The sequence below is a fragment of the Zonotrichia albicollis genome, chromosome 6 (genome assembly GCF_047830755.1).
Source record: "Zonotrichia albicollis isolate bZonAlb1 chromosome 6, bZonAlb1.hap1, whole genome shotgun sequence".
Lineage (NCBI taxonomy): Eukaryota > Metazoa > Chordata > Aves > Passeriformes > Passerellidae > Zonotrichia > Zonotrichia albicollis.
In genome coordinates this window covers 38180213-38198262 of record NC_133824.1, presented here as the reverse complement: position 1 = coordinate 38198262, position 18050 = coordinate 38180213, and the positions used below count along the sequence as shown (strand labels likewise).

Here is an 18050-nt window from a genome sequence, read left to right as displayed (position 1 = left end):
TGCCAGCCCTTATTCTCGTGGGTCTCTTGCTGGATGTCTGCTGGAAGCTCGACCCAGCAGAGTGAAGGCAGCCTAGGAGAATCCTGGGCTGTGTGGAAAATAACTTCTGACACAGCTGGTCAGAGAGCCCTGACCTGCTGTTTAGAAGCAGAGAAGGGCTGGTGGGAGATGGGATGGTTGGAGGCAGTCTGGGGCACAGTGACCATGAAATTACATAGTTTTCAATTCTTGATGCGGTAAAGAAGGAGGTCACCAAAGGGGGTCCAGGAAGGCTGAATATACCTTAAGAAGGAAATTTTAAAGATACAGGATGTCCCTCTGTGCCAAAAGATGAGCCAGCAGGAGAGAAGACCAGCCTAGTAGAACAGGGAGCTTTTGCAGGAACCAAGGGAGGTAAAAAAAGGGTTTGCAACATTTGGAAGAAGGGGCAGATGACTCAGGAAGAGTACAAGGACATTGTTAGGTCACCTAGAGAGAAGATAAGAAAGGCAAAAGCTCAGCTAGAGCTCAATCTTGCCAGTGCTGTGAAAAGTAATAAAAAGTGTTTTCATAAATACACTAACAACAGAAAAGAAGGCTAAAAAGAATCCCCATCCTTTACTGGATGCAGAGGAAACAGCAACAAAGGCTGAGGAAAAGACTGAAGTGCTTAATGCCTTCTTTGTCTCAGTCTTTACCAGTAAAACTGAATATCCAGAGGGCAGCTGGTCACCTGAGCTGGCAGACAGGGACAGAGAGAGCACAAAACATCTCCTGCAATCCAGGAGAGCAGAAAAGATCCCCAGCACTCCAGGAGGAAGTAGTGAGTGGCAGGGGTGCTGATGGAGCTGGCAGAGCAGCTCACCAAGCCACTCTCCATGTTAGCCCCAGGGCAGGGCTGCCAGGAGTGCACTGTGGGCACAGCAGTGCCTGAGCTGTCCGACCTTCCCCTCTGCAGCATCTGAACCAGCCACAAGGAACCAGCATCATCCCAGGACCACACACTTTAAGGCATCCAACAGGAGCAGCTCTTTGGTTGGTTGAGTGTTGCTCTGGTGAGGTACTGCTGTAATTTGGCCTGAAAAGATGCTTATTCCTCCCAGCAGGGTCACTGGCACCCCTTTCTTTCAGCAGAGAAAGCTGAGAGCCAATAGCCCTGGTTTCATTGCTGCTGGGAAATGAATGGTCTCTTTCAGGCCCCAGTACCTCAGCTCAGTGCTCTACCTCATTCCTACTGAGTGAGATGGAATCCAACCCTTAGCTTTCCCTTGGGCTTCTTGGTTGGTTGTTTTTAATTACTGCTTTGTACATGGTGGTTATTTTCTAAACTGGGAGGGGGGAACTCTTTTCTGCTCAGCCTCTTGGCAGAGCACCCAAGAGAAGGATTTGCACTGAGTTTCTCCATGGTATGTCCTTCCAGTTCTGAGGGCTGGTCTGTCTGTCACTGTCAGCTGGCTCCTGCCTTTGTTGACTCCCACAGGTTATTGAAAAGGAGTGCTGTATGTGAGTTCTTAATTGTTCTCCTTGCTGTCCTAGCCATCTCCCAGGCTCCCAAAAGCTCAGCAAAGTTGTCTTCTCTCTCCAGCTAATGCTGCATGTTTCTGAAGTTGTAATTTCATAAAGCCTGGTGTAAAAAACAGATCCAGACGAAGGTGGATTTAAAAATATTTAGAATTGCATCAGTTCAGCATCTGACATAATTTCTCAGGTGGCACTTGGAAAGGAACATTACTGGCAATAAGCAGCCACTTAATGTTTGTCCAGTAACATCCAAGGTGCACTTGCTTGTACACCAGCATGATCATGTGCAGGCCATTTTACTGTCTGTCAGTTAGCTTGTGCTTCTACTGCTGCCTCTGCAGCTGCAGAATAACCTAGCCCATTATAATCTTAATTTAAATAACCATTTTATGTAAAAGTTGCTATATATATATGTATATTTAATTGTATTTGCATATGGGTTACCTGTTCTGTAGCTACCTCTTACAGATCCTTTTGAATTGGTGGAGGGACTTGCAGGTTTCTGCAGACCAAAGATTGGAATCCACAACTATTTCCAAGCAAGTGCTGGGCCTGAATTTTTGCTATGGCCATGCCCTGGCCTTGTATGACCACATCACTGAAGATTTTATGATGAGATGCATGGAAAGGGTTTTCAGCCCTCTGGCACCTACTCCAAGACAGTTTGCTTTAAGCATGAGTAGTTGTCCTAAATTTAGAGGCTTGTTACTTGTGTTGTAAGTGTTCAGAGGAGTGACAGGGCAGCAGGGCAGCATGCTTGATGTGGCCTTTGTGCAGAGCAGAGGAGCCAGGTCTTTTGAGACTTGACCCAATTGCCTTTTTGAGAACTTTGAGAGGAGGCAGGTTGAGATGGGAAGAGCGCCAGCAGCTCCCATGGATTTCCTTTGCTCCCCTCTGTCTTGCCAGGGGGTCTGTGAGCACTTTCACACCTGTTGTCTCTCTCCTGTGAGGGAAGATACTGCCTGAAGAGTGTTTTAATGAGTTGCCCTTCAGTGGAGCAGTGTGTTCTCAATAAGATGACTGCAAGCTCATTTGTCCTGCTGATACCTTCCCTCCAGTTCCTTCAATTTATCATCTCCAATGTCTTTGATACCAAGACTTCCCATGTGAGCCCTGGGTGAGTCACTTCTCCTAAGGGCTGTCCTTACTCAACCCTTACTTTTGCTCAGTTGCAAAATCTCCAGGACAGGGACTTTCCTTGACTGAAGGTCAGAGCAGCCCCTAAAATGACAGATCCCAGGGGGGTGTTGGGGCCTTTTGGTGTGCTGCAGTACTGATAACCATTCCCAGCTTCAAGATGAGTGTTACCTTTCTGTCTTTTGATCCAGAGCAGTCTCTACTCAAGACATGCAGAGTTGAAGGGTGTTTCTTCCAGACCAGCACAGGCCTGTTCCCCAAGTCTTTCTGTCTTGGCAGATGGCTTGGCATCTCAGTGTTAAAGGGATCGTGCTGATGCAAGAAGAGGCCTCCATGGGATTCCTTTTGTTAAGCAATAGGGCAAATGGCTTCTGCTCTAATCTAAGTAAATTGCTGGTTTTTTTGGCCTGGAGAAGCTCTCCAAGTAGGGAAGACACTTCTCTTGCTGCTCACAGTGCCTTTTGGAGGCCTTGCTCCAAGCCTTATCTCTCACAGAGGTAACAGCTGGTGCTTGTTGTTTTCTTGTCTTTACTTACTGCAAAAGATTTCTCAGTAAAGCAGACAAAGTTGCATGATGCTGCTGTACTGGGAGGGGGGGCCAGCCTCTGCTTCCTGCAGGATGGAGAGCCCAAAGGGGAGGGAGTAGGAAAACTGGGTGTGTTTCTCCTACTCTTACTGCCTGGAGGCAGGAAGTTCCCCACCTGCTTCCCTGCTGTTTTGTCCCCTGGCTTTCCAGTGACACCCGCTGCTCCACTCACTTTGATCTGTGCTTTGGAGTCAGCAGCTATGCTGGCTTTTCCTGGTGTGCCTGAGACCAGGCAGATAGAGGGGCAGTTGTCAGGAGCAGTCAAGGCTCTGCCTGATGTCTTTGGTAACTCCTTTGCTTTGCAAGGAGGTGACCCTGGTGACTGAGGACATCAGGCAAATCTTGACTACTGTTGTGTGAATCTCCTGTAGTCTCAATTAAATCCTGGTGCAGAGGATGGTTGCAACATCCTCTGTGTGCATGCAGTATCAGAATGCAGGATATTGCTGGGGCTTGAGGGATTGTCCCTGTGACACTTGCAACGTGGCCCTGTGGTAAATCCTCTTCTGTTGCAGCATTATGGGTGACTGCACTGGCTGGGATGTGGTGAGTAACTGTCTGTAAGATGTTGGACTGTTTTTGTTCAAGGCTTGTTTTTTTCCTAAGCTGGAAAGTTGTCATAGGCACAGGCTGCCAGCTGTGGTTTGAAATCCTTGTGTAGGTGAAGGGCAAGTCAGTGATGAAGCTGGAATGCGAGCTCAGGAATCCTCATTGCTAATCAGGAGTTTTGTTCTTCTTTTGCCCCTCTGCGGACATTCAGGTAAATCTATACTGCACCACCTGCAGTTGCAAAGCCAAACACCTGTACAACACATGCCCAGCCAGGGCACTCTCCTGTCCCCTTGTGGCACACAGGAGATGTTTTGAGGCGTTCTCTCATCATGGAGTCTCAGCATGCAGTTGCTCCCCAGTGCAGGGTGGATATGGAGGCAGAGGCTCCCCTGTGTGCAGGGACAGTGCAGGCTGGATATGGGGGCAGAGTTTGCCTGCAGTTTTGCAAGGCTGCCAGCCTGACTGTTCTCACGGAGATAGGAGGGGCAGGGGGGGAACCCATCCAGACCAGCCTGAGGGAAGCTGCACGAGACAGAGGTCAGTTGTGGAGGATGGGGAGGGACTGCTGGAGTGAGAGCCATTGCAGGGGCTGTTGGGGAGGAGTGCCCTGCCTGCTGAGGCTCTGCATCCTGTGCCTTGCCAGCTGAGTGGGCGCCATGCCAGCGAGCCTGTCCCTGGAGGGTGTGAGCAGCCAATGGTGCAGGGGGCTGGCATGGCACCTCCCCGCTGGTACTTTGGCCTTTTATCACCTGAGACAAGGGGGAAGGCTGCCTTTGGCTTGGTGCTTTCACAGCCCAGAGTGGTACGGGTACAGCTGGCTGCTGACCACAAGGCAGGTGAGTTTGCAAGGCTTCTGTCTGGTGGCAGAATGGTGTGAAGGGGCTGTGCTGTCCCCAGAGCAGGGGTGACGCTCTGTGATGGCGGAGAGCATTCACCAGCGTGTTTGGGAGCTGCTTTGTTTTCTTGAGGACTAATACCTTGCCAGGTCCTGCAAGGAAATTCATGGCAGTCCCTGCTTTCAAGGGCTAAAGGCAAGCAGGCAGCAAATTAAATTGCCACCTTTTTTCTCTAAACCCTCTGTCCCAAACTGTCCTGAGCAGGCAAGAGCCAAATTGACAGCTTCTCCCCAGGTGACATTACCTGGTGCTAGCTCCCTTGTGCTCTTTGTGCCTGTCATACATCTAGAAAGCAGTTTCTCTCGGGAAATATTTGCAGTTTTATTTTGCACTCCTTAAACCTTATTGTGATGACAGCTTTGCTCCTGTCATTAACAAAATTTGGCGGTGTCTGCACCTTCAGATGCATTTGTTGTGTGAAGGAAAGTGTGCTGATCCCAGAGGGTTTCTCCTCTCCCAGCAGGTACGTTGCTGATTCCTTCCCCTTGCCATCCCTGACTGTGAATGGTTGTGTGGCAGTGTCCTCCTGAAACAATGGATGCTGGCACAGCTTGGTTTCCTCTGCTCACCTTCTGAGCCCCGTTTCTTGACATCAGCTTCTCTCACTGGGGCTTTGAGTTTGTCTGCTCTCAAGACAAATAGAAATATGTGGAAGGGAGTCCTGACTTCCCATTCTGCTGTTTATTCTTAAGTCAAGGTTGTAGTTTAGAAGTTGGATTTCAGTGACAGCTCCAGCATGTGCTGGCCTCCAGTTCTGTCTCATTCCTGTCTGACTGCCTGGCACAAATATTTGTGCTGGCATGAAATCAGGGATGGGAACACGTTTGGGTGTAGGGAGAAGACAGATTTGCTTTCTTCGGCCACAGCAGCAGCTGACATTTGCTAAAGGTTTTCTGTCAAACCGGCAGCCTGTGTGTGCTCAGATAAATCAGCATGTGCAGCAGCCTGAGCGGATGTGCTCAGCTGCACTGGGGCTGCTGGGGAGGGCATCTGCACATGGGAGTGCTGGCAGAGGGCAGAAGGGAAGAGCTGGCCTCTGGGAGGGTGGGGTGCTGCTGGCAGGACTGGGGGAGCTGGTGGACTGGGAGCCCACAGCTGGCTTGGAGGATGGCAGCTGTGGCTCTGGCAGCCTGGCAGGCAAAGAGCAGGAGAAGGAGGGTGCTGCAGGCTCAGGCTGGGGGTAGAGCAGTGGCATCTGGGAGTAGAGGTGGCAGCCCACATATGTAGGGCAGTTTGGTGGCACTAAATGCAGTCAGCAAGGTCATAGACTTGTGGGTAAGTTTAACCTGTTTCTGCTCCAGTGATGTCCTGGCTTGTGGAGATGTTGAGTGCCTGTATTTCCAATCCAAGCTTACTGGTGTGATGCATTAATGAGACAAGATGAGGTTTGTGTCTCCCCTCCATGCCTCACGCTGGGCTGTGATTCTCTAGCATGCACTCTTCCTTCAGGTGATAACGCAAAACCTGAAGGTTGAAAGTTCAGCCCCATGCCCCATGGGATCAGGAGAGCAGATACAAAGGTTGGCCTTCCTGGAGAAAGCCTCACTGTCTGATTTGTGTGGGAGATGTATGGCAAGGCAGGGGAGAAAAATAGCACCACTTTGGTGGCTTGGGCCATGGGGACCAGATACATCCAGGACTGCATTGTGGTACTTCTAGTGTGGCTGTTCTGTCACTGTCTGGAACTGACTTTTGGGAGGTGAGAAAGGGCAAAGGCAGGACTGAGGAGGCTCCTGAGCCATTTATTTTTCAGCATGAGCTTTGGGCCATTTGCACTGCTTCGGTGTGCGTGTGGCTCTGAAACTAATTTGCCTGATCATTTTAATAAATGTAAAAGGGATGTCCTGGTGTGCAAGTAATGGGGCATTAATCCCTGCCTAGCTGTGTTAACAGCACTCTAGGAAGGAAATACTCTCATGCTGTTCTCACTCTCTTAATTATGGGATGTTCAATTTAGGATCCCCTTCCATGAAGGCTGCTCAGCCTCTGGCTTTCAGGTGGCTCTCTGGTGACTCTTATTTCACTTCTTAAACCAGTTTCCTCCCAGTTCCTCAGCTCATTTTATCATGCACATTCCCAGTTCCAGCAGTGCCATTGTCCTGATGTTTAACCATACAAAAATTTTCTGAGGCATAGTACCTTTTTGGTGCTGCTGGCTTGTCTGCTGCCCCAATGCAGGTCCTGATGGCAGATTTCCTAGGAAGATGCAAACTCTGCTCCCTGATACTTCTCCCACAGGAAGCCTTGGAGCTATACCCTGCTTGGCTGCAGATGCTTGCCTGCTTTTATGTGCAGTTTTTGGCTCCTGAGAGCACTGTGTTCCTGGGAAAATATACTCAGGTCTTTATTTAATTTCTTTCATTTCTGGGTTAAATGTATAATGTTGTTCTGGACTTGTTTTTTAAATGTCCTGTAAAATTCCCAGATTTCTCTTCCCAGCCAGTTTTCCCCCCTCTTAGACTGCAGAATGGTAGCAGCTCTTTTCCAGCCCTGGAAGTGCCTGGGGTCTGGCTCAGCTCAGAAACTCCCTGACCAGGCCACTGGAGGGTTCATCATTCACCTCTTTTAAGGGACTCAGGGAGTTCTGTAGATTACATCAAAGTGGTCAGATAGAGCTTGGGGTGACTTAGGGTTTGTTTTGCAAATGATCATTCGTTGGAGCTCTGTTTAAACAAACAGAGCTCAAATAAGCTTTCCACTTCATTGCATTAAAATCCCTTAATTCATTAAAATCCCCTGGCCACAGACATTCAGGCCTCTGCAGTGCCAGGTGCTGTTTAAACAGTTATCAAGTGCTGGTGTCTGCTGTAAAATGATCACATTGTTCGCTTCCCGTCGCTTGTCCGCGAGTTGAGTGGCTTTTGTTAGGGGAGATGATACTAGTCCTGGTATTTGCTGGCTGTACAGCCAGCACCAAGGAAACCTGTAACTTTGCCCAGTTTTAAACCCAGGAAGGTTGTTTTTGCCCTGTCTTGCTGTGCAGCCGCAGCAGGAGCATCTGTTCCCTGGTGGGAAGCAGCAGCAGTTTTCCAGCTGGATCAGACAGCTGTGGAAGACTCTGTAGTTACTGGGCAGGTGGGGAGCTGAAGCCAAAAGTCAAAAGAAAAAAAGGCCAGAGAGAAATAAACTCAGCTGTCCCAAGCCTCTCTTGGTGCAGAGAGACTCCATTGCCCTACTTGTGTCAGCAGGTAAGAAACAGCCCTGTGATGTATTTGTGTGTCCATCTTGGTCTCTCACTCTTTTGGCTACCTGGCTGTGCTGAATACTGGCAGCCTTGCTGTCTTTCCTTGCTGTTGCCCTTTGTGGTGGATGTCTGTCCTCCTGAATGCCCCTCTGCATGGAATGGTGCAGCAGAGGCAACAAGGGGGGTGTTTTGCCAGAGCTTGGAGCAGGCTGTCAGGACCACTTGGTGCACGTATTTTGTCAGGCCTGTCTCGATAACACAAGTTAATTGAGTGTGTAGACATTATCAAGTGAGTTTTCATGATTCACAGCTTGTTTATGACAGGGTTGCAGGCTTTCAGCTACTGGTCTTCCTATATTCTTATATTTTTGTCTTATTCTGGTTAATTTGATAGAAAATTAGATTAACCTAAACCAAGCTGCTCTTGTGAACATGCATATAAAAACACATGTAATGAAGGGTGTAAGTGATTTTCCCTTGGAAAGTGCAGACTTAGCCGATCTGGAGCTTTTTAAGGTCTGCAGATCAGCTGGGATCAGGTGAACTGTCTGAAGAGGGCCACAGAAGATGTAACAGCATAGTGCAGTGGGTGAGGTTTGTGTGCAGTGTTTTGAGGAGGAATGCCTTTCCTTAGGGAGCTCCCTGTGCTGGTCTCTCACAGCTCTAGTTGAATGTGGGGCTGCAGAAAAGGCAGTTTCAGTCTCAAGTCCAAGAGTGGGACTGTACAAATGGTTTCATGCGGTCCTATCCTTGGCACTTGATATAACAGGAAGGGGACCTGAACTCCTTCGCATACCTGTTTGCACCTTCACTAGCTCTTCACACTTTCAGGGACCTTCTCTTCTCAGGAATGCACTGAGAGCCAGAGGTATCTCCAGAGCAGAAGTGCTGGCCTGTAAGCCCCTCTGTTGGATGTTAGATTCCGTGTGGCTTAGGAAATCTGCAGTACAGGAGCAAATTTCATTCCAGAGGGAAAGGGCAAAGGTACTTCCTTTGCTTCTGGCTCAGCATCCAGGTGGCAAGTGAAAGGGAAGAGGGGGGGAGTTGGCTGAATACTGCTGAGACACGTGCAGAGAGCATAGGGCATCTAGTTCCCAGGCTGCAGGTGAGGAGATGAAGGCATCTTCAGAAAGCTGAAAGTTGTGGCCACTTCTGAAATTTTCTCTGGTGTCCAGATTTCTTTGTGTGGTGACTTCTAACAGCTCTCATTAAACAGTAACAATTATGAGTCTTAGAACTGACTCCTGCAGTCTGGCAGAGCTGAAAGGAGCGGTCCAAAGAGCAAAGTGGCATCAGTAGCTTGGGGAGGGAGAGGCATTGCTTAAAAAGCAGTATTGGCACAAGACTGAACATGGGCTGTCTGTTTAAGCTTGGAAATAGGGGAAGGAAAGTAACCTCTGGAGGAGCAGTGTTTTGAAGGCTGTCCTTTGGACACAGCATGTATGTGTTGAAGGGAGGTGCTAAAAGAGTCTTGTGATGACACTTGACTCTCTTGGGCTGCCTGGGTGGACCTGCAGAGGGTTGGGGATGTGCATGGTATGGTGTGGAATGCTCTCTGAAGTTGGAGAGAAGTGACAGACATGGCTGTCCTGGCTTCTGGGCAGAGCTTGTGCCCTGCCTGGCTGCTGCCCTTCCTCATATGCTGCTAGAGCCTGATGACCTTGGCAACTCTTCCCTCCATATGTCCTTGTATATTTATATTTACAGACATACATTTATAAGGCTCCCTCTGGAGCTCAGTCTCCTCTTTGAGGAGATCAGGTGCTCCCTTAAGTCACTTGTGCCTCAGCTGTCCTAACCCTGCAGCCTGCCTGCAAGGAGCCCCTGAGCTTTAAGGAGAGTGTGTCTCAACTTTGTGTTCTTGGTGTCTTTCTGTCCTTTCCCAGGAGGAAACTGAAGTGAGAAAGACGTAACTGAAAAAGAAGGATTGGAAGGAACAGATTCATTTCTTCACAAGATCAAGTTTGAATTAAATGGCTGATAAACAGATCAGGTAACTTTTATTTTTTTTTTTTAATTGTGCTTTAGGTTTTTCTTTTAAAATCTTTCAAACTTATTTCCGTTTGGGATCTAGGAGGCTGAAGGAAATCACCTGATCACCTCTTCCAGCCTTTAACGGTTTTGATTCTTCTTCTCCTTTCTTACCTGCTTTTTTTGAACCTTCTCTTATTTTATGTGTCTGCCATGTTGTCACATCTCTGCTTTCCTCAGTTCTTTTTTCTCATTGCCTTTTTCTTTCTACTCTTTGCTTTCTATGCTGCATGAGTCTGTTCCTTTTTGTTTCTTCTTTCAAAGGTCACCCTGACCTGCTGACTTCAGCTGCTGGCATCAAGGGAGCAAAGCCAGTCCTTGACCAGCCAAGGATGCAGTACTTGTGAAGACAAAGTCCACGTAGCCTTGTGCAGCCTTGTGCCCTTACTCTACAGAGTCAAGGCTTGAGTGATAGCAGGAATATGAAGTACCAACAATGATTAAGGACACTTATGTGCACAGTGGAAACTTAAGAGTATTGGTTCTGGTAAAGGCTGGATTTGAGTTTTCCCTGGAAATGAACGGGGATGCATTTCCTGGAAAGACACAGTTCTACCCTTTGCTTCCTAAGAGCTGTGTCAGGTGGATCTGCACAGTCCTCCATGTGGATTTAACTTTTTGCTGCTTGTGAAGTTGCCCCAGCTAAGTGACTCCTACATGCTGTGGGATTCCTGTGGGGTTTTTCATGTTGCTTTTCTAACATCTACTTTTCCAGGTCAAAAGCTCAGGACAGGTGGGATGAGTGGGTGAATGAAACATGCAGACAAAGGGACAGGACTTGGCAGTCCCTGAATGCTGCAGGCAAGAGGGCTGTCCCTTCTTAGCATTTGCCATGATTAGGGTATCTTCCTGTACGCCTGTTTTCTGCAAAAGTAAACAATCCTGAGCTGTGCTGATAAAAATACAGCATTGTGGAGTGTTTGTGTGCCAAGATTTGGCCTTCATCTGCTACCCAATTTGGATAGCACTTGGAACTCTTCCAACACACCCATGAAGGGCATGCAGAGATTCACCTCCATGGAGCCTGGCAGGTCTATGTTCCCCATAACCTCAGCAAAGCAAAATGATCAGACATCTGTGGCTATTTGACTTGGTATTTTGAAGGAAGTGGAGATGTGTCCTACAAGAGGAGATGTGTCCTACAAGATGTGCCCTGGCTCCTCCAGTGTGCTCTTGGGGGTGTGAGCAGGAGCTTGCTGGCTACAGGGACTAGTTAAAAGAGCTGAGGAGGAGCACTAGAAGGGGAGAACTGGGATGCATTTGTATCCCTTCTTGTATTAAACTGAGCAAATGGCTTCATTTGCATGCTAGCCAGCATTGTCCCCATTTCACTAAGCCCTGCACACGTAGGTAGTGAGAGGCAGTAGCTGTGCAGAAGCTAAATAGGACAGAGAGACCAGACACAGTGGATTCTTATCCCTTGAGAGAGCAAAAAGCACTGATGTGTGAAGTGGGATGACTCAGTCATAGGGGAAATAGCTTTTGATTCAGGTGCAATGGTCTTTGTCTCATGTTCTTCTCTGTGCCTCAAATCCCTCACCTCTCCTGCTTTGCTCATCTCTCCAGTCGATGGGACCACGTGTCTGCAGTGGTCACAGGCAGCCAAGCCAAGGAGATTTGTTTCTGACGCCCCTTAGTAGAACAAGAATGATAGAAAACACTAAAATCAACAGCAGTGGTTTGCTGCATGGTGAGATCAAGGGCACTGCATTTCTGCAGCAGTGCACATGGTACTTAATCTCAGTGTCTCACTGGATACTGCTCCATGTCCATCCCTTCTAGTTTTCCCCTGCAGTGTTCATGGTTAGATTCAGGTGTGATGGGAGTCTTGAGCAAGGGTTTTTCTCCCACAGGCAGAGGGAGAGGCTGTCTGCAGCCTCAAATTTTTGCTTGCTCAGACACATCAGATGATTCCCCTTTACTGCTGGGCTTTGGGCTCAAATTGGGGAATCTCTTGCACTTACAGTAGCAGCAGGCAGGACCTTTGTGTCTGTGTCTCAGTCCCACCTGATATAAACCCTGGGTTGATTTCACTGTTGGAACAGGTTGAGAAAGGCAGGTGTTTGCTTTTCCCATGTGTTTCAGGGACACTTAGAGAAGTGATGACAGTGCTGAGGCTGGAAGGGGGCACTGGTTGTACCTCACAGTCTGTGACCTGCCAACAGTGACTTCAAAGCTGAATTTGGGGAGGCTGAGGTAATCCTGTCTTCAAACACCTTCCTTGTCCATGGTGTCTCCATCCTGGGACACTTCTATCTGGTCTCTAACCTCCTCCTTCAGGGTGACTGTGGGTTAGATAAGGAGAGCACAATGATACAAAGCTTACTGTTTGAAGTTTTCCCATGTCCTGAGAACGAGTTCAGTGTAGGAGTTTACAGGCAAATCTATTCCATTCTCAGACTGTGGCATGAAGATCCCTGAGGCAACAGTCTGGAGTTGGTGAGGTCTGAAAGTCTGGCTCTGCACTGAGCTTGTAGTCTGATTTGGGCCTGCCTTCCTGAAGTACTGTGCTGATTTAATCTCAGTCAGCACTGTCTAGTTAGGAGTTGTAGGCTGAGCTCAGATCTGTCTGCCCATCCTTGGCACCTCTTCTTCCAGCTGTGCCAGCCCTGGGGCTGTGTGTGTGTTATATTGGCAGGTGTTGAGGAAGAAGGAGCTTTGGGTGCAGGACAGCAGAGGCTGAAAGGTGTGTGTCAAGGTATGTCAGTCCTGAGGTGTCAAGATCATGCTTAGCCCTTGTGGACAAAGTCTTTTATATTTTTTCCATCCCTCATTTGTCTGCTTTCCTCAGGGACCCTTCAAGTTGAAACCTGCAGTCTCCAATCCTGCCTTTCCCTCAAGCATGGCTGTTTATTGATCCTCTCTGCATTTGCCCCTTGATGCAGAGTGCTCTGGAGTGCTGTTGGGGGGAAGATGTTTGCAGGGCTTCACCCCCCCGTGCCTTGGCCAGCCTCAGCACTGCTGCCTCTGGATGGTAATGCAGTCTGTCCCCCATCCAGAGCAGCAAGTCACCACCATGAAAGGCAGTGTGCCAGTGCCCCCAGGGGGAGGATAGGCCTTGCAGGCCCACCCAGCTGCAGTCTAGGAGTGCTGTCAGCCACCAGCTTAATATCTGACACATCCTGTGTTCAGGGAGCCATATCCTGTGCTTTATTGGAGGGGGCTGACTCAAACAGGCTTTCTTTGTCTCTGTGTGCAGTGGTTTATTGAGCATGTAAGTGCAGGACATTTTTCTTAATTGAATTTGCTGGGAACCCATGTTTAGCTGATGTGGCTTTCGCTCAGTGCCACTTGCAGGAGTTCTCAGTGGGAGCACAAAGAGGAATGGAAAAAGCCCCGTGCTTTGGAAGCACGTGCAGCGAGCCAGGTTTTGATTTCCCCCAGAGGTATTAGCTCACGTCTCCACATCTGCAGCCCTGCAGGCTGCCAGCCCGGTGGCTTTGCTGGGCTGCTGCTTTGTGTGTGTTCCCCTGGCCCTGGGAGATGGGTCTGGAAGCAGTTTCCCATGGCTGTATCCATCTGCTCCGTGGCTGCCAGCTGGGTGTTTCTGCTGGGCCATTCTCACATGATGGTAGCAGCTGATGTATCATGACCCTCTCATTAGCTGTGGATCTGATTGTGGTGCAGGAAAGTGTTTGTCAGTAAACCTGCTGGCTTGGATGCCATCAGGCCCTAGCTGAAGGCTGTCTGCATGGTGGATGGTCCAGCACTCAGTCTTTTCTTCTCTAGGGACAACAGAAATCCCCATGTCCTGGGCAACAGGATTTTTTCCTGCTCCTAGTAATGTGTGGGTTAGGTGTTTGGCTCCACTCCACTCATCAGTGGTTTGTGCTGATGGTATGTGCTGCTTTCTCTGCCTCTCCATATACACAGCAGGAACCAAGCTTTGCTTTGTGGAAGAGCTTCCTTTGTGCTGGGGGGACAGCCTTGTCTCACAGCTATGCATTAACTCTGGTCACACAAAAGTCCTCAGCTCTTTGCTCCTTCCCTTCCCTGATATTACCCAGTGCTAAGACATCTGTTTCTCTCTATCTCATCCCCTTGCAGTTTACCTGCCAAGCTGATCAATGGAGGGATAGCTGGGCTGATCGGGGTCACCTGTGTATTTCCCATTGACCTGGCAAAAACTCGCCTGCAGAACCAGCAGAATGGCCAACGGATGTACAGCAGCCTGTGAGTACTGCCCACACGGGCACCATCCCTCGGGGCTCTCCACAGGAGTCCTTGCACTTTGTTACCTCTTTCAGGTGAGCTCAGCACCTCTAGGAACTGGGCTGTCCTCAGGAAAGCCAGGGGACAGTCTGGAGCCAAGCTGTGCTAGAGCAGATAAAGCAAATAGGGCAGCTCTGGAGGCTGCTGAGCTGAGCAGGGGAGTCCTCTGCAGAGGCACATCTGTTTGCATCCCTGGCTTGGGAGCAGTGTGTTCACTACTGCCAGGGCTCAGAACCAAACCACAAGGCATCCCAATCACCTGATCCCGAACACAAGGAGTCTGCTGAGCTGGTCAGGTGCCTGAGGGAGTTTCTGCCTCTGTTCTGTTTCCATTGCTCTGATATTGGAGATCCTTCCTTTGCTGTGTCAGTTTTAAAAAGAGGAAGCAGTTGCTCATTCCCAGTCTAAAACATTGCATGTGGACCTTTTGAAGGATCACAGGCTGACACATGCTATAGTTAAACCAGCCATCCACTGTCCAAAAAAACCCCAGCTACTGCACCTGTAGGAAAAGAAGGCATGAGCGTATCCAGCCCACCAAATTCACTTGGAGTTTGTGTCGAGCGCTTAGGGCTGTGTGTCTCCTGTGAGAATGGGTACCACACTTAGCACAAGATGCTTTATCCTGGGAACCAGAGACAGGCCTTAGTTTTCCAAAAGAATTTGTGGTATTGAGGGGAAGAAGGGACTGGGACTGGTGAGGTATGTCCTGTCCTCCTACCACTTGGTTTAGAACTAGTGTAACCTGTTCCCTGCTCCTCCACACCATCTTTTCCTCTTTCCTGCCCAGGAGAATTTGAGGCAGAGGGGGAATAGGAAGGAAATGCTCTCTTTGCTGATGGCTTTAGTCTCTGTGCCTCCTTGCTCTAGCTGATGACATGAGCTTAGGCTGTAGGCTCTGGTGCTACCCTTGGTAGTTCCTGTGCTCTCTGCTCCCTCCCGCACTGTCAGTGTGCCATGACTTTTTGGCAGGATGTGGCCACCCATATTGCTTTGCATCCCCTTTTGTTGTGTCCTGCTCCTGCTGTAGATTGCTTCACTTCCCTGAGCGTCATTTACCCTTGTGACCTGACAGCAGGAGGAGTTTAGGCAGGTTGAAGAACTTGTAGGCACTCCTTGGGGCTGCATGCCAGGATGTCTCATGCCTGGAAGGGAGCTCGGTAGGAGAGAGGATTTAACCTCCAGTAGTCAAGTGCAAGTCAGCTCCATAGCCAGGAGTTGCAGTGAGATCAGGAGCTGTTAAGGAATACATAAGATTTACACTGTGTATTTGAACTAGCTGCTTCTAAGAGCAAGAAGAGCTGAGCTTTCCTAAGAAAGTTTCCCCTGTCACAGCAGCTTTTTTTTTTCTGGAAATGCTGTGTGCCCATCAGTACTAGATCTCCTGATTACACCAATTACCTGGTGTCTGCTGAACACCCAAGAAAGGCAGCAAGTTCCTTTAAAATGTTGGCTCTCTTACTTTAAGATAGTATGCCTTACTTATGCTCAAGAGATCTTTGGCATCGGGGGAACCTCTCACTTTAAAAAGACAAAGACACTAAAGGACTTCTGAGGGATGGAGAGAGCTTGGCTTTTGGGCTGTGCTGCCCCAGGTGTATTACTGTGGGGGTTCCATTTTAGTATAAGTTTAGTTGGCTGTTGGCTCCCTTTTTCCAGGGAGAGAAGAACACTGGATGTGGCCTTGGCTGCATCTTGTTCTGCTGCAGCTTGAGGGGCTTTCAGTGACATGCAAGCTCTATCCTGATGCAGCAGGGCTGTATGAATATGGTGGGGAGCAGCTCTTCTCACTCCTCTCCCTGCTGCAGCATCACTGGCTCGGGGAAAATGTGTTGCCTCCGGCACTGCAGTGTGAGAACTTGACAGGAGGGATAGGAGGGAGGTGCACTGAGATTTCTGAGGCTTGCAGATGAGTTGGAGGGGCTGCTCAGAAGGAGATGAGTATGTGCACGTTGCAGGGGCCAGGGTGGAATGTGTGAAAGATGAGATGCCAAAGGATTCAAGGAGTCCCAGCTGAGGGGAAACTCATTGCCGTGACTGGTAGCAATGCAGGATGGGCTCTTCACAAATAACTCTAGAACAGTCTTTGCCCATGGCCATAAAGCCCTCAGGGAAGCTTTGTATTTCCTTCTCTTCCACCTCAGCACTACTGCAGAGCTGAGAAGAAGTTTACTCCTTGAAAATGCATTTGTGTTTTAATCAGCCACAATTCTCTTGTTACTGCTTAAAAGAGCCTTTTATTCCTTAAATTATGTACACATACATGTATGTGCACCTCTCCTTTCCTGTATGGCTAGAGCTAGTACCTGTCTCTTTCCAAAGATCCTAAAGGCAGCATTCCAGCTTCATGCAGCTGTGGTCCAGAGAGGGAAACTGCCAGGGAATCTGTGCACCTATCCTGAACTGTGACTTTGGATTTGCTACCTGGGTGTGTCTCTGTGCCTTCAAAAGCCAGTGCTCTGCAGGGTTTTCCCATTTGTAGTAAATGTGTTTGCAACAAGGAAAGTGATAGTTTTCCCCTTGGAGCACAGTTTTCCCCTTGGAGCACAATACCCTGCCATGCTGGCCTCAGGGCAAGAGCCCGTGTGCTTGCCGCCTGCTGTGGGACTTGATGTGTTAAAAGTGCATGTTTTAATCTTCGTGGGAGGCCACAGATGACTGAGTGTTCAGGTCATCTCATCTTTGTGTGCCTCGTGTCAAATTTCACTGAGTAAGACAAACAAGTCAGCATGGGGGATTTGACCCCCCTCATTTCCCTTCCAGAGCTGGATTTTAAAATGTGCCGATGGGGATCTGCTTCTTAGAGCATTTCATGTGCATTTGCCACAGGGGACCCTGGATAAACAGCCCTTTCAGTGACACTTTTCCCTTTTGTGTTTCTAGAAAGCAGACAGTGTGTGCAGGGTGAGCCAGGGGTTTCAAAGCCCCTGTGACTGAGGGGGTGAAATGGGACTCAGGCTTGAACAACAGCACATTCAGAGGCTGACGTGGTTCCCATCTCAGCTGAGGGTTTTGCTGATAGAATGTAAATGGAAACCACTCCAAGAAATTTGTTTGTTTTTCTCTGCACTCACCCACCTTTGAGGTGCTGTGGTTGATCTCCCTCTGTTGTGTTTGCAGGTCTGACTGCCTCATTAAAACGATTCGCTCGGAAGGCTACTTTGGCATGTACCGAGGTGAGTACAGCTGACTCAGGCACAGCACAGCTTTTGCGTTGGAAGCACTGGTGCGTAAGTAGGAGGAAAAGCTCTGTTCTCTGGCATATAAAGCAATAACCTGGCAATATCCTCGGAGGTTGAACAGTGCAGCTGTTTCTAAAATAAACTCCATGCAGGTGTCTATTCAGATACCTACCACTGAGGACTTGAGTCCTCCAAATGACTGTTTTGGTGTTAAACCTTACCACTTAGTGAAGTTCATCATTACTAGCAGTTTAAGTGAAGCTGCTGGACTTTATGTCAAGACTGTATATTATGTTTCCCAGCTCGGGCATGGTAGCTTTTGACAGAGGGGCAGTAGCAAACCAGCTCTTGAAGTTCTGTGGTTAATGGTCAAAACCCTCTACCAGTATGGTCAGGCCTGCTGTCTCAAGCATGCCCAAGTGCCCTGTTCAAGCATTAAGACAAGCTGCAATTAAAAAAAAAATTAAAGTAACCTGCTCTCCTGCAGAAAAACTCCCTTGGGATGGTAAGAAAATCAGAGGCTGGCTCAGGGTGGAGCTTCACCTGTTTGGTTGCTTTGTGCTGACCTGCTTCAAATCTCTTGGCTCCTTGGCTCAGGCTGTCTACTACAGCAGTGAGTTCCTCAGCTGACATGATACCTTTTATAATTTAAACACGAAATCCCTGTAAGTTTGTAAAGATTTTGAGGAGAGGAGGCCAGCAGGCCAAATTCTGACTTTACTTGTAGCAGAGGAAAGCATGGAATACCTTCTTGGCTTGCAGCACGCTCC

General features: G+C 48.8%; 1 protein-coding gene across 2 annotated transcripts in view; it reads left to right on the top strand.

Moving 5' to 3' along the window:
• The window catches only part of SLC25A22 (solute carrier family 25 member 22), a 51890-nt gene that overhangs the window by 13387 nt on the left and 20453 nt on the right, over window positions 1-18050 (top strand). Inside the window, exons 1-4 of one of the 2 annotated variants that reach the window (XM_074543265.1) lie at window positions 4496-4611; window positions 9742-9848; window positions 13934-14059; window positions 17219-17274. In XM_074543265.1, coding sequence (XP_074399366.1) covers window positions 9829-9848; window positions 13934-14059; window positions 17219-17274 — 202 coding nt within the window. In that variant the 5' untranslated portion in view covers window positions 4496-4611; window positions 9742-9828. Of the gene's footprint in view, window positions 1-4495; window positions 4612-9741; window positions 9849-13933; window positions 14060-17218; window positions 17275-18050 lie in introns of those variants that run through there. The other variant, XM_074543264.1, reaches the window with a different exon arrangement.